Raw genomic sequence first — 15,691 nt, 5'->3', positions numbered from 1 at the left:
TTTTTTTTTTCGTCCCCCTTCAGTCTCTTACCCTATGACTCTCTCTCCCTTACTCCCTCTCTCTCTCTGGCCTTGAGGAACAAACGACGGCGGTGAAGTTTTGCCATCACACACGGATCGCTTTTCAGAAACGAGGAGAGTCCGAACACACACTCCGAACAGTCAGTGTGTGTGTGTGTGTGTGTGTGTGTGTTTTAGGAGGACAACAACAGGAAAGACAACAACAACAACAACAACAAAAACAGCTGTAAAAAAGGAGCGCGGATGTTTGACCGCAGCCTGTCGGACACTTTGGGTGAACTGAAACTGATCGCGGCGATGACCGTCTGAAAGACCGCAGCAGAAGACACCACACGGTCACGTCACGCGTGGGCACGGCATGGACATCGCTGTGGTGTCCGAGAGAAGCTCACCGTAGCCACCAGCGGCCGCCCGGCTCGCGCAGAAGGGTTAAAGCGATCAAGCGACGGCGAGGGGAGCTGGGAAACCCAACCTCATTGGGTGGGAGAGCCGGAGAGACAGGAGTCCCCAGCAAATCAGCGGCTAATTGATTAAAGAGACTTCATTTGTGTGTGTGTGTGTGTGTGTGTGTGAGAGAGAGAGAGAGAGTGTGTGTGTCTGAGAGAGAGAGAGAGAGAGAGAGAGAGAGAGGAGGGGGTGTTGGAAGAAGAGGAGGAGGACAGCAGCAGCAGCAGGAGGAGGAGGGGGAGGAGGAGGAGGAGGAGGAGGAGGTGGTGGCTGGCGAGGTGCCAATCGCCTTTCAAAGAACCCGTATGATTAATCGCGAGGCATTATTGATAATCATAACGGGACACACGCGCGGTGGATGGGCTCGCGCGCCGTGATTTCGGGACGTTTCTCGGCGACTTTTTTCCTCTCCCCCCCGTCGCTTTCTCGTGGCTGAGGCGCGAGGCCAGCATGTCGCGGAGGAAGCAGGCGAAGCCGCAGCATTTCCAGTCCGAGCCGCAGCTGCCCGGCGCGGAGCACAATGGTAAGTTGGAGCACGGCACTTCGACGCCACTCTGGGCTTTAGGTGGGCTGCTGTAGCCCCGTCCAGGCTCGTCCCGTCCCGTCCGGGCAGACATGCGTTCAGTTTCGAGAGTTTCGAGAAGGTAGCTAGCTATTAAAGTGAGGAGAAACCTTCTCAAGCGCACTGAAACGTTACTTTACGTTTTTTTTTTTTTACGTTTTAGTGCTGAATTTACAATCTGCTTCCCTCAGTCTTAACTGAGCAGCTTTATGTAAGAAAACAGTAAGACTGAATCTGCTTGAATGGTTGAGTCGGTTAACTCCGCTTCTGAAGACTTGGACAGGGTTGTTTACTGATTAAAAGTAGAACTAGAGCAAGTTCTCCACACTTCTGAGAGAATATTAAAGCTTACCGTTTCGTTTCGTTTTGCCTCACTGAAGCTCAAGTTGCCCGCAGAAGTTTGAAGTATTGCTTTTAGCCGTTTTTCTTCCATGAGATCCTCCGGCCAGAGTGTTTCATGGAGCTCAAACGCACAGTTAGAGCTCTAACTAACAAAAACAGGATTTGGGCTTCGTTTAAAAGACTTTGCTTTTTACGTTTGGTTAATTCTGCTCTGAAAAAAAAAACAACAACAACAACAACAAACAAACAGTAAAAAGTTTACTCAGGCTTTAATGCGTCATCGTTCATTTCTCCGTTTTTCCTTTCTGCCACAAAAGGCTCAGCATCTCTGCCTGCCTTAATATTACAGGAAAACGCGATTCTCCGTACTTTAACTGTAAGTTGGAAGTTTCCCCGACTTTTTAACGGGCTGTTTACATGCGTTCAGCCATGTGATATCCAGAGAAAACTCACGTAGATCTGTTGTAATCGTCATAGACTTTGTATGATATCATTTATTTATACTTAGAATACATTTATTTATTTTTATTTAGAGGTCTAAATTATTTTACATTCATAGTTTCGTTATATAAATGCAGCCGTTTGACGCCAGTTCACGCAAAAACTATATATATATATATATTTTGTTTGTTTTGTTTTGTGTTTTTTTTTATGGAAAAAAAACAACGATCCTCAACACAAAAACCTTTTTAATTTAATCTAAAAACTTTTGTACGTGAAATTTGTTTTCATTTGTGCATTAAAAAAAAAGGCAAAGCGCAGCTTTTTTTAGACTATGTACAGCTGTAGGCTACAGGTAGTCCAGAGATCAGGAAGACACGCCGAAAACATGAATTTAATTCAAGCTGTTTATCTTACTAGAAATGCTTATCTTTTTAATCGCGAGGTTTCTTTTTTTTTTTTCATGTTATTTTTTTTTGTATGTGAGTCTTATCATATATCATAATATAACAGCGCTGGTGTTGGAGTTGGAGTTGAACGGACCGTTTCTGGACTAAGTTCCTCAAACCCGCGCTCTTCAAAGGCTGACTGAAACGCTAAATAAGAGTGAATAAGGCTCGTTTGAGGTATAAAAGGCGTTTACAGCGCATTAACATTTCTTCTATAAAGTGGCCTATTTATGACTTAAAAGTCCTCTCGCAAAGCAGCTCCATCTCTCTCAGCTTTCAGCGTTTGATAGCAGGTTTCGTCTTGCTGATTTTGAAAGGACGCTTTGATGCGATAAGGGTTTGGGTTTAGTATCGAAAGTCAGGCAATTTTCTACACAATTGGGCTTCTTGATTCAATTTTACATATTGTTTCCAAATGGCTCGCACGGTGCACTAACACAAGTTTCTGAGGCAGGACATGAAAGGCTCTGCCTTGACCACTGTCATCTTAATGTCCGTCATATGGTTTCCCTCACTTTCGCGATAAGACTTTTGTTTGCTGCTTAAAAAAAGGTCTACCAGCTTTTCAGATGTCTAGGTTATACACGCTGTGTGGGAGGAATTTGTTAAATTCACCTTTTTACATTTTATATGTATTTATTTATTTATTTATTTATTTTTAGTTTTATTCAGTCTGTGATTTGTATTTTACCGAGGCGCTGAAGTTCTGAAGGCCTACGTTATGAAGGCGTTATATTAGCTTGTATTTACAGCTGGATTCACCGCTTAAAATCTCGAAATAATTTACGAAATATGACTAATAAATAATAGATAATATTAAAAGTAAAAAGCATATTTGCGCGCGAGTTTATGCGACCTTGTTAGCATCATTACCAACAAACTGAGAAAAATAACGGCAATAGCAGAATCCCCCCCACCCACCCTCAAACTCAATAAAGAAGTGAATGGCAACGTTTGTCGGACAGTTTCAGCTGACCGAGCTGTCCGTTTTTCAGTTATTCCACCAAATGCAAAGCAAGTCTGAAGGCATAACCTGTTGACTAGCCTACTCACATGCATGGTATCTGCAATTTTGCTTTGCTTCCATCCAAAGTCTTGCTGGGAAACACAGCTTTGTCTCTGAATGTTTAAGTGAACATTCAGAGAAGACTCAAGGCCGCTAACTGTCAGGGGGGTCTCGTCCAGCATTAGGCCGGAGCAGTAGTACAGAGCTGGAACGGAGAGGGTTCTGTCCCTGTTGGCCCATCACCAAGGGTGGGATGTGAAGCTGTTTTAACCTTTGCCAGGCTCACACTGTGGGGAGGTGAGTAGAGATCAGGTCACGCCGTGTCCGTGTGTGCTGCGTCACTGACCCCCAGAGTGTCTGCTTAAAGCCAGCCTAGCAGGAACTGCTGCTTTATTGGGAGGGGTGTGTAGGGGTGTGTGGGGGGTTTGGAGGGTGGGGGGTACGAATGTGGCTGCTTTTCCCCTTTCACCCCAGCAAACATGCTCCCCACCCAGAGAGAGAAAGAGAGCGAGAGAGTGATTCAGAGGGAGCTCCCCTCATGCAAACAAATAGAGCTGGACCCCTACCATCAACAGGGATTTGGTTGCTTGTCTTTTTTTTCTTCTTCTTCTCACCACCATGGTGTGTGTAGTGGAAGTTTGGAAGTAGCCTTGAGGACCCAACTTTGCTTTGTAAGTCCCCTTTCACACCCCTGTTTGTTTGAAGCAATGTCACTAGAGCACAAGCTGAGCGCGAGCTGACCAGCAGAGAAGAGCTTTACAGGAACCCCATCTAGTGTTCAGTGGGAAGTTTCCGAAAGGCTGAAAAAGAGAGGAGGGAGGGTTGGAAGAAGGGAGGGAAGGAGAGAGAGAGAGAGAGAGAGAAATGAAGAGGTAGTGTGTGTGAACAATAACTGCCTCTTCGAAGTAGTGCGACGCCTGCAGCAGAGCAAAACAACGTAGGCAATAGAGTAGGTTTTTTGTTGTTGTTCCTTTTCTTATTTACTCATTTTCCAAATCACTTCCTAAAATTCTTTCACACTCTGCAAACTGTCTCTCTGTTCCTTCTGCATGTCTTGATTCGGTCCGAGCCACTGCTTGGCGGTCCTCTGTCCTGTACTGAGGACCTGCAGCTACAGTTATGTAGTTTCTCCTCACAACTAGAGCTTTATTTGAACTAATCCTTAACTTCAGTCAGAATCTTTAACTGGACTTTTCCTCCTGCTGGAAAGCATGTGCTCTCGGTGACTATGTTCAAGTTGGCTTTTCTTAAATAGTTCTCAGATTGAGAACTTGAATGCTTCTCAGTTTTTTTTTTTATCAATATATTTACCTGCTAAATAATTCATTCTCCACACAGGGCGTAGTCACGAGTTGCGTATATATGTGTGTAATGCACTGTGATTATAACCATTTTGCTCCAGAGTACTGTTATTTAGGTGTAAGAGGAATGATGAATGCTGATGTCTGAGCTGTTTCAGTTGCCACACAATAGAAATGTTGGTGGTTCTTTAGCTATGGGGCATATTTTTCACTCATTTTTAGAAGTGTTTCCCAACACTGAGCCTATACAAAGCTGTGCATTCAGAAAGAGCTAGAGAGCTCTTCAGTCGTTCAAATGTACTCTGGATATTTTCTGTACAGCAGATTAATGCTTAGGTTTCTCTCCTTATTATCGTTGATTTATTATTTTAACTTAAAAAATGCTTTCAATGCATTAAAACATTCATCTTTCCACAAAAACGTTGTAGCTTTTAGTTCTTGGGATTTTACCATATGAAATGGAATAGAATTTGAATGCTATTTTATGTTAAATGTATGTTAGATGTTCTTTCAGAGAAAGTAATAAAATTTTATTTTAGGTTTTAGGTTAATTAATTACCTAATTAATGTGGTGATTTTTTTTCTTTTTTAGAATCTGCTTTAGGCAGTTTCAGAGTATCAGTGTTCCCAATCACAGTTGAACGTAAGCCAAAATGGCTCAAATCAAGTAACAAGAAATTGGCACCATAGATATTTACCAAGAAAAACAACCATATCACACAATATACAGTCAAAAATAATATTGGAATAACTGCCACATTTATATAGTAGCAAAATATCCTCTAGATACTGTTAATAATGCGATTGTGTGTATAAATGTATGTATGTCTTGACATCAGTGAAGATGTGCACTTATGCAAAGTAATGCACACAGATTAACTCCATTCTTTACCGTAAACCGTTCCCAATTTCCACAAATCTCCCCTCCCCCTCGACTAAATTAGAGCACTTTTTTCTCTTCTCATTAGACCACACCTAAAGCTCTTCTGCTGTAATATTAAAAAAAAAAAAAAACTTTTCATCATAAAGTTGACTTTTCCCATCCGGCGGGCGCGGTGGTGGTGTGAGGCACGGCTTTAGTGTCATGGCAACTTTAGCGTTATCTGATGTTCCAGCACAGAGAAACATTGAGGGAGGATAATCCGTGAATTAAAGAGGATCTGTTCTAGAAACAGCCGTGATGAGCGGGCCAGGCCCTCGCCCCCTCGCCCCCTCGGCCCTGCTCCGACGCTCCCATGCTGGGGAACAATGGGGAGCCATCCTGTCTCCCGGCAGGGCCGGGACACACTTCTGCAGGGGTTTCATTTGCAAATGAATCCCCACACTGATGAAAATGTAGAGGGCGAAGCCCCACAATGAAGGGGATTCATAGAAAATTGCAATTTGTAAATCAACTTGTATGTTAAACAGCAAGATTTTTGCGGGATACAAAGAAGGAGGGGTGGGAGAGAGAGAGAGAGAGGGAGGGAGGGAGGGAGGGAGAGAGATGGAAGTATGGACAGAGGCCACAGCTTGTGAGGGGAGAAGGAGGGACAGAAAAGTATTTCTCACCACCTTTTTAAAATTCTTCTCTTTTATTTTCAAAAAGAAAAAAAATGGTTCATTTTGTTTGGAAAGATCTGTTTCTTTCATATTTCTAAATGCTTTTCCAGTAAGTACATTTGCATCTGAGATTAGTTTGTACAGCTTGCGTTTTTTAGGGACAGTTTGAGAAATATTGAGACATATTTCTAATGTAAATACAGTGTGTTAAGAGAAATAGCCGTCACTACACAACGCTAACCTTCTATACTCAGCAAACTCTAAGGAATAATTATCTTATATATTATATAAGATATTATATCTCCTTATTGTTTACTTAAATAATGTTTTTAAATTACTGACATCTCACTTTTTTAAGAACTCGAAGCATGCAGTTTTGTACACATTCCTCCAGGACTACATTCGCCTCTGTAGTGGCAGCAAAGAGCAAAGCAGGACGATCTGAATGCCGAGGGCCTGCTTGTTCTGTCAGATCCTGATTGCAGGCTGACTAGATACAAATTAGTTTAGTGACAGGGATAACCTGTCCAAGATGCCCACAGTTGGTTGAAAATGAGCAAAGTTGACAGCAAATTGAAAGTCTAATAAGTCCTTCAAATGGTTGATTTGTGCCTAGTGGACATGTAGGCATTGAGGAGTATGAAATATTGGAAATCAATGCCTCTCTATGAAATTTCATTAGGCCCCATTGTCCTCAGTTCATAGTATTTCATGTTTTGATGGATTGTCTGAAGAAAATGATTACCTAAGGTGGTGGGGATGAGGGGACTCACATACACATCTTCAAAGATCACTTTTCAGCAATATTTTAAGTGTTATTGATCTTTCTTCTTCTTTTTTGTCATCCTGTTTCACATAGCTCAGCTGTGAAGTGGTCTTTTTTGTCTAATCTGTTTTGGCTTTATTGTTCCCTTTTTTAATTGTTGTTTTTTTAATGTATCAAGAGGATAAGTGTTAAACTGATTAACAGAAGATTAACAACAAAAGAATTTGAACAGATAAAGCTGCTTCTTCAGCTGCAAAACATTTCTAATCACTAATCCCCTTGTTCTCTCTCCCTGTTTCTCTCTTCCCCCCTCTCTCTTTTCTTTTCAGGGGACACAGAGCCTGGCTCGGACGACCCCCCTTGCAAGGACTCGGGTGCCCATGTCTGTAGCAGATGCTGCGCTGAGTTCTTTGAACTGTCGGATCTTGAACAACACCAGAAGAATTGCATTAAGAATCAATTAGTTCTGATTGTGAATGAGAACCCTGCGTCTCCTTCCGGAACTTTCTCTCCAAGCTCCTCTCCCCATAATCCTGATGAGCAGGTGAATGACATGACTAATAACGCAGACCAAGTCGAGTGTGCTGATCTTTTAGACCATAACTCACTGGATAAAGAGGAAGCCATGGATGTGGATGTGTCGGCGATCTCTGCTGCCCATGATGATGGAAATGGACACATGGAGAGAAACAGCCCCATTAATTGCAGCAGTGAAGAAGTCCATGGCGATAGGGGCAGTACTGGACCCAGTCTGGGCAGCTCTGCTATCTCAGCCTCACTACCTCAGCTTGGCAATCTTACAGAGCTGGGAAACTTCTCGGTGATGAACAGCAACGTTATCATTGAAAATCTCCAGAGCACCAAAGTGGCAGTGGCCCAGTTCTCTCAGGAGACAAGATCATCAGGAGGCCAGAGGGTTGCAGTGCCTGCCCTTATGGAGCAACTTCTAGCCCTGCAACAGCAGCAGATCCACCAACTGCAGTTAATAGAGCAGATACGTCACCAGATACTTCTGCTAGCATCCCAGTCTCCTGAGCTACAGGTCCCACCCACGTCCTCCCCTGGGACTCTGGCTTCGTCCACCAGCCCACTAACCACACTCAGCTCCCACCTGTCCCAGCAGTTAGCGGCTGCAGCGGGGCTAGCTCAGAGCCTGGCTAGCCAGTCTGCTAGCATTAGCAGCCTGAAACAGATGGCTAGTGCTGCGAAGCTACCTCAAAGCAACTCCAGCCTGGGAGAGTCATCTCAAAGTCTGGGAGCACTAGGGACAGCTGTGGTCAATACTCAAGCATCAGACAAGAGGGCTGGATATTCTGGAAGTCTGCATGCCCAGCTAGGCAACCCGTCCCTAGCTAAGTCGTCTACACCAGCCTTTGGGATTGGAAGCCTGTTGAATCCTGTGGCTAACTCACTTCTACCTCAGCCCCCACCGGGAAACCCAATGTTCTCCAGTGCTCTTCCTAGTGTTGGAACCACGGTCGAGGATCTCAACTCACTGGCAGCGTTAGCCCAACAAAGAAAAGGCAAGCCACCTAATGTGTCTTCTTTTGAGCCCAAGAGCAGCTCGGAGGAAGCATTCTTCAAACATAAGTGCAGGTTTTGTGCCAAGGTGTTTGGGAGTGACAGTGCCTTGCAGATCCACTTGCGTTCACATACAGGAGAAAGGCCGTACAAGTGCAACATCTGTGGCAACCGCTTCTCAACCCGTGGCAACTTGAAAGTTCACTTCCAGCGTCATAAAGAGAAGTACCCTCACATCCAGATGAACCCGTATCCAGTCCCAGAGCATTTGGATAATATTCCAACCAGCACTGGTATTCCCTATGGGATGTCAATGGCACCCGAGAAGCCAGTCACGAGCTGGTTGGACAGCAAGCCTGTACTGTCCACTTTGAGTTCATCAGTTGGCATGTTGCTCCCACCAACTATGCCAAGCCTGCCCCCATTTATCAAGAAGGAGGAGAATCATTCTGTGTCTGTAACAAGCCCTTCCCACTCTGCTAAGAGTGACTCAGGTCCAGTCGAACCGTCCACAAAAAGCAGTGATGTTGTCTCAGAAGAAGGCGATGGTGCAACCTTGCCTACCTCAAATGGGAAAACTGAAGAAAACTGTCGGCCCTTAAGCTTCACAATGAACACAAGCTCAGTAGGCGAGGGCAAGACAGAATACACCACCTCCAACAGTCCTCCCATGGCTACCAATCCTCTGATGCCCCTTATGTCGGAGCAGTTTAAGGCTAAATTCCCATTTGGAGGCCTTCTAGATCCTCTGCAAGGCTCTGAAACGTCCAAGTTACAGCAACTGGTGGAGAACATAGACAGGAAGGTGACAGACCCAAATGAGTGTGTCATCTGCCATCGTGTTCTAAGCTGCCAGAGTGCACTGAAAATGCACTACCGCACTCATACGGGAGAACGGCCCTTCAAATGCAAAATCTGTGGCCGTGCCTTTACCACTAAGGGCAACCTGAAGACCCACTACAGTGTCCATCGTGCCATGCCACCTCTGAGGGTACAGCACTCTTGCCCTATCTGCCAGAAAAAGTTCACCAATGCTGTGGTGCTGCAGCAGCACATTCGTATGCACATGGGTGGCCAGATCCCCAACACCCCTCTGCCTGAAAGCTACCCTGAATCGATGGGCTCTGATGCTGGTTCGTTTGAAGAGAGAAACTTTGACGATCTGGACAACTTCTCAGATGACAACATGGAAGGACTGGAGGATGGCCCAGATAGCAGTGTTCCAGACACACCTAAATCTGCTGACGCATCCCAGGACAGCCTCTGCTCTTCACCTACGCCACTGGAGCTGTCAAGTCTTGACCATCAGGATAAGAATGCGCCACAGGGGCTGGTAGAGGACTCGCAGTCAAACAGAGCTAAAGCAACCGAAAATGGCTCGATGGAAGGGGATCACTTCACCAATGATTCCTCCTCACTGGGAGGTGACATCGAGAGCCAAAGTGCAGGAAGTCCAGCCGTCTCTGAATCTACCTCCTCCATGCAAGCTCCGTCACCCACTAGTGGTGTTCCCCAGCAGCGCAAATCCCCCGGTCTGGAGGAGCGTCAGCAGAGAGTACCATCACTGGAGCACATAAGTGCAGGCCTCATGCAAACCCATTCCACAAGTCTAGGGGCTCTGGACCTAACTTCCATGAATCCTTCTAAAGACCCACTGGGCATGCTTTTCCCCTTCCGTGAACGAGGCACCTCCAAGAACACATCATGCGACATCTGTGGCAAGACATTTGCCTGTCAGAGTGCCTTGGACATCCATTACCGAAGCCATACCAAAGAAAGGCCGTTCATTTGCACAGCTTGCAACCGGGGCTTCTCCACCAAGGGCAATCTAAAGCAACACATGCTGACCCATCAGATGAGGGATCTGCCCTCCCAGCTTTTCGAGCCTAACACAAGCCTGGCATCCAGCCCTACACCTTCCCTTCTCTCTGTCGGATCCTTGTCCTCCATGATCAAGACTGAGATTAACGGATTCCTCCATGCTCCTCAGCACGATGGAAAAGATCTTCCCTCAAGCCTGGTGACCTCCTCTGCTTCCACATCTCCAGTGCTATCCGCTGCTCCTCCAAGACGGACACCCAAGCAGCACTACTGCAACACTTGTGGGAAGATGTTCTCCTCTTCCAGCGCTCTGCAGATCCACGAGAGGACCCACACTGGAGAGAAGCCCTTTGCTTGCACCATCTGCGGGCGTGCATTCACCACCAAAGGAAATCTCAAGGTAAATATTGAGATATCATTCTAAGAACTGTAACGAATGGGCATGTTTTTACTCTTTAGATTTGCATGTATTTAAACACAAGGGGGAGGTAAATAGAAAGATCACCTCAACTGTGCTGAAATAAAGGTGTACAAGTGGAAAGGTTGAGTCACCCCATTAATATGAATATTGGGCAGAAACCTGAGAGTGTGATTGATGGAGCACAGCCAGGAATGCTTCGCTTAACAGGCTTTAACTACAGTTACCAGCGGCAACCACCCTTAGCGGCAGCGTGCTGCTCAGTGTTTTTCCAAAGTTTATCTTGTGAAAAACGTGAGCTTCTCTTTGATCATAAAGAGAAAGGGCCCCGACTCACAGATAAACAGGAACTGCAGGGGTTTTATGTGGACATGTGCGATCGCACCCCTCGCCTGGGAAGAGTTGAGGAAACCTGACCCACTGGAGGCTTCATTTTCAGGAAGCAATGTAAATCTCTAACTAGATTCAAATTTCCCCTCCGAATAAATCAGTAATTATAGTGCACTCGCTGGGTGTAGTTGAGAAAGGCAGCCGAAAATCCTTGTTGAATGCAGTTGGATTTTACAGCTTATTTGATGTACTTGAATGGAGTTCAGTCTGCAGCATTCAGTTCATTAGCATGTGCTGCTAAAACTGGATTTCATTTGAATTAAAGCATAACTTTCCCACCATGTCACAAATATACGTCTAAGCTGTCTAAGTGTACTTTTTAAACTGTTTAGGCTGCTTAAACCACACAGCTTCATTTTTCAGTAGGTAGTTTACAGTTAATAAAGACTATGCCTTAGTTTATCATCGCTGTCATGCAAAAAAAAAAAAGGTTTTTTACTTTTTGACGTAATCTGAATCTAGCAGTTATTTTAGACATTTTGTCCATGTTTCATGAGGAATGGACCAATAGAAATGCTCCAAAATGATTAGAAATACATAGATTTTTCCATTGACTTCCATTGACAGTTAAGAAGGTTTTTTCCATCTCCTGTAAAGTTACCATTGATCTTCACCGTATGCTTAAAGGACAAATTAGCACTACCCCTCACGTTTAATAGTAGCCAGTGCTATGTGAGCAGACAATGTAATTCACCCAGGACTAGGCCTGTCCTTGGAGGTTCCATCTGCTTTAAGAGTGACGCGATGCGAGATCGTTATAATTATTCTCATGCTAATGTCTGGACCTCAAACGCTGCCTTCAGTGGGGCAACCTCGACACTAATTAGTTGTTATATGCTTTGTTTTTCCATTGCATCATCTTGTGTGCACCATGCTGATTTAAGGCCAAATTTGCAAACATTACTGACCCCACCCCCCACCCTCTCTTTCTCTCTCTCTCTCTCTCTCTCTCTCTCTAGGTTCACATGGGCACTCACATGTGGAACAGTGCGCCAGCCCGGCGAGGACGCAGGCTTTCTGTGGACGGCCCAATGGCCTTCCTGGGCACAAACCCCGTCAAGTTCCCCGAACTCTTTCAGAAGGACCTGTCTGGAAGGGCAGGGAACGGAGACCCAGCTAGCTTCTGGAACCAGTACGCCGCTGCCTTCTCCAACGGCCTGGCCATGAAGACCAACGAGATCTCTGTGATCCAGAACGGAGGCTTGCCACCCTCTCTCTCTGGAAGCGTGGGGAATGGGGGCAGTTCTCCCATCGGTGGCTTGACAGGCAGCATCGACAAGCTGCACAACGCCGAGCCCAATGCAGCTCTGGCGGGCCTGGAGAAGATGGCCAACACGGAAAACGGAACTCACTTCCGCTTCACTCGCTTCATGGAGGACAACAAGGAGATTGTCACTAACTAGGGGACGGACAGCGCTTCTGTGGTACATTCTGGCTGATACACACATTAAACACTTGCAGACATGTACTCACACATGCACAAGAGAGAGAGAACAAGTGCAGGAAAAAAAATCGGCTCTTGCTTGCCATCGAGACTTTAGTTTGAAGAGGACTTGCTTTTTTGTACAATGTACAACACGTTAAAAGTTTTACGGAGCTTATTTATTAGTGATTATAACCTTGCTCAAAAAACAACAACAACAACAACAACAAAGTGGAAACATTAACAGTTACTTAGTTTTCATTTTATTTTAATTTTTTTCTGTTTTACCGCCAGAACGGAGCTGTGTGATTGTGTAAAAGTGTGCTTTTTGGAACTTTTAGCATTTCTGGCTAGATGACTTTTACTTTGGTATTAAATTATTTCTATCTGTAGTATGTATAACACAACTGTTGATGTTTGTGATGCATTAGAGCTTGAATAAGCATAAACAAAAGGATGTAAATACTGTACACTGATCCGTGCTAGATGGTTTACCAGCTGTGTATTAACCCCTTCCAATGAACCACCACCCCCCCTCACCCTCCCTCGCCCCCAGATTTTCCTCAGACCGAGGGAAATCATGCAGGATAGTTCTATCATCGACTTTTATTTAAGTAAAGTGACAAACGCAGGCATAACTACATCTCAGCTGTTCTGTTTTGTTTTGTTTTTTTTAGAAATTAATCTTTGCTTTTGAATGTTTATTGTATTGTGGTTTTTCACTTTCATTTTAGTCCACCCTACGCCCCCCCCCCCCCCCCCCTTCCTCGTTTCTTGTTGCTGTAGACTACAGAGCTTCAACTAGCATCATCGTTACACAAGAAAGTACCAAGAAAGGTCCACGTACTGGCTTAAACCTCTAACTGAGAAGCAAATGAAAATAGATGTTATGGGAAGTGATAGCCTACTTGTGATGAGCTGGGTTTTTCCACATTGCTGCTACGTTCTAGCATCTTCCTTTGACACCAGATTCAAAAGGCGTGTACATACTGTCGAATGTGGAACAATGAATTCCATCCCAAACAAATGTACAGAAATGTTGCTCAAAGACAAGGTCCATCTCGGCTAGGGGACAAACGATAGTGTTTTTATAAATAGAAATATATATTAGGTTTGAAAACCGTTGGACTGTTACATGCACTTTCTTGGAAAGTTGGAAAAATCTTTAAGGGTCCAGTTTCTCTACAGTTTAATACCTACTAACAACTACAATACTGTAATTCTTTATTCTAATAATCAAATACATCTGTTTTGCAAAAGAAATGATGTGTTGCTGCTTCTCTTCTTTCACATCCAGCTGAACAAAGCTCTGGCGCTTCCTCTGATGACTTGTCAGATGCTCGAGATCGAGAGTTGCTCGCAGTTGTGGTGCGACTGAGCTGCTAGGCCGGAACTCTCCTCCTCTTCTTTCCTTCACACCTTCCTCCACGAGGCAGCGTGCATTAATATGGACGCTTCCCACCACGCCTGCTCTGCTCGGACGCAAATGTAATTTAGGCGAATAGCCCATGGCCATTAAAAAACAGGCCGCAGCACAAGTCAAGCTTTCAGTTCATCATTCCGCCGGCTGGCAGGCCTCTGAATCTTTAATTAAAGAATCGATCGCTGTAGGAGCCGCTGTCTTTCTGCGTTTGTTTCGATGGATTGATCAGACCTGCCTGCCTTGAAAAGAGAAACTTTTTATAGGCTACGTTTCCTCGTCTAGAGCAGATAATGAAGGGGTATTTTGTTTAAGGTAGGATAATGGATTTAGACAAAGCTGAGGTTGTCGTTGAGCTGACACACACACACAAATATATACAATTTTAATATGCACTTTATAATAACAAAATATATATTTTTTTAATTTTAACATTCACTTAAATTGGTTTACTGTGAATTCGAAGCCACCAGTGCTGACATTCATATTAGTTTAGAGCTCTGAGGATTTATTATTATTATTATTATTTTTTGTACATTAAAATAAGTGTTTTATAAGGAACAAAATCGTGTCACAACCAGAGTGTCGCGCAGTTCTTTTATATTTTCTCTTTTTCAACTTTTCTACCCCACCAGCTGCTTTCAATTTAACACATCATTGCACTTCCTTGCAGCGCAGGATCTGTTAATTCGAGCCCCGGATCCTCTCTTCTCTGCCCCCTCTTCCTAACACCGCCACCCCCTCGCCCTCCCACCCCTCCACTCCCCTCCCCTCCCCTCCTCTCCCCACCATGCGCGGATTTTATAGCTGGCTAAATTCCCCAATATTTACAAGATCTCGATGCTAAATGATCCTTGCAAAAGGGGCCAGGCCCTGGCAGGGAGGTTGCCGCCTCCCACCCTCATCCCAGATCCTGTTCTTTCTGACGGTCCCATCTGGACCCGAGATAAAAGCTCCGGCCGCGTTCCAATACTTGGACTTGTGCCCTAAGTAGAACACGTAGAAACACCGAGTGCATGTTTCACACGCCGCAGTTTGTCCCGACTGATCGTCTGATTGTCCTTCTGGTTTGATCAGATGAAGGGTGTGTGTCCCAGCCCGGTGTATCTAATCAAAGCGCCTCTGTTCGTGTCGTCTAACTCTAGGAGTCTTCGCGTCCTAATCGGGATGCCGGAGTTCCGTTGTAAGGAGAAGCTCGGCTGGTGCCTGTGGGAGTTCTGGTCACTCTCTGGACACGAGCTGAGCGCTCCAGTCAGAAGTCAGGCGCACACGGTATTGGGACGCGTGCTTTGTTTGAACAGCCTCAGCTTCCGGAGGGCTTTATTGCGGGGCGGACCACCTGACTGCCCGCTGTTTGTTGACTCTGCGGACACGCGGAACTCCGCAGATGTTGGCTCGCAGTCACTCAGAGAATTGGTCAAAGTAAATAAAGCGATCAGACACAGATGCGCGGAAACCTGCTCGTTGTAGTGCAGACTGAGAGCAGCCGGGTTCTCCTTTCGTTTACAAGAATTCATATTTATATAAAATTATATAAATAGTGATATGTAGATTTTTTTTTCAGTGTCATGTAGCTATTATTATTATTATTATTATTATTAATATTATTAATATTATTATTGTCATTGTTTTTTATTACTCCTATTTAAATAAGCGCTAAATAAAACTGTTTCTAATAATAATAATAATAATAATAATAATAATAGAGGTGTACGTAGATTGTATTATTCGGTTTGATAAACTAAAGATTAGCTAATTAAATCTTAAAAATCATAAAAACGGGCTTAAAATAGCCTATTGACTTTTTGTGCGTATTCGTAT

General features: G+C 44.5%; 1 protein-coding gene across 1 annotated transcript; it reads left to right on the top strand.

Annotated features, from left to right (window-relative positions):
* The first annotated feature begins 771 nt into the window (after positions 1-771).
* sall1a (spalt-like transcription factor 1a) lies at positions 772-13,713 on the top strand. The gene is made up of 3 exons (XM_072671678.1): positions 772-991; positions 7,207-10,619; positions 11,987-13,713. Exons 1-3 carry the CDS (start codon positions 919-921, stop codon positions 12,428-12,430), a joined length of 3,930 nt encoding a protein of 1,309 aa, XP_072527779.1. The 5' UTR covers positions 772-918; the 3' UTR covers positions 12,431-13,713.
* The last annotated feature ends 1,978 nt before the right edge of the window (positions 13,714-15,691 follow it).

Source organism: Salminus brasiliensis, chromosome 25 (assembly GCF_030463535.1).
Source record: "Salminus brasiliensis chromosome 25, fSalBra1.hap2, whole genome shotgun sequence".
Classification (NCBI taxonomy): domain Eukaryota; kingdom Metazoa; phylum Chordata; class Actinopteri; order Characiformes; family Bryconidae; genus Salminus; species Salminus brasiliensis.
Note: the sequence above shows the minus strand (reverse complement) of the source record. Positions and strands in the feature narration are given on the sequence as shown.

Excerpts from the sequence above, each read along its gene's own strand:
- sall1a (XM_072671678.1), top strand. The coding sequence starts at position 919 with ATGTCGCGGAGGAAGCAGGCGAAGCCGCAGCATTTCCAGTCCGAGCCG. Across the intron at positions 992-7,206 it reads GCCCGGCGCGGAGCACAATG|GGGACACAGAGCCTGGCTCG; the intron begins GTAAGTTGGAGC and ends TTTTCTTTTCAG. Across the intron at positions 10,620-11,986 it reads CCACCAAAGGAAATCTCAAG|GTTCACATGGGCACTCACAT; the intron begins GTAAATATTGAG and ends CTCTCTCTCTAG.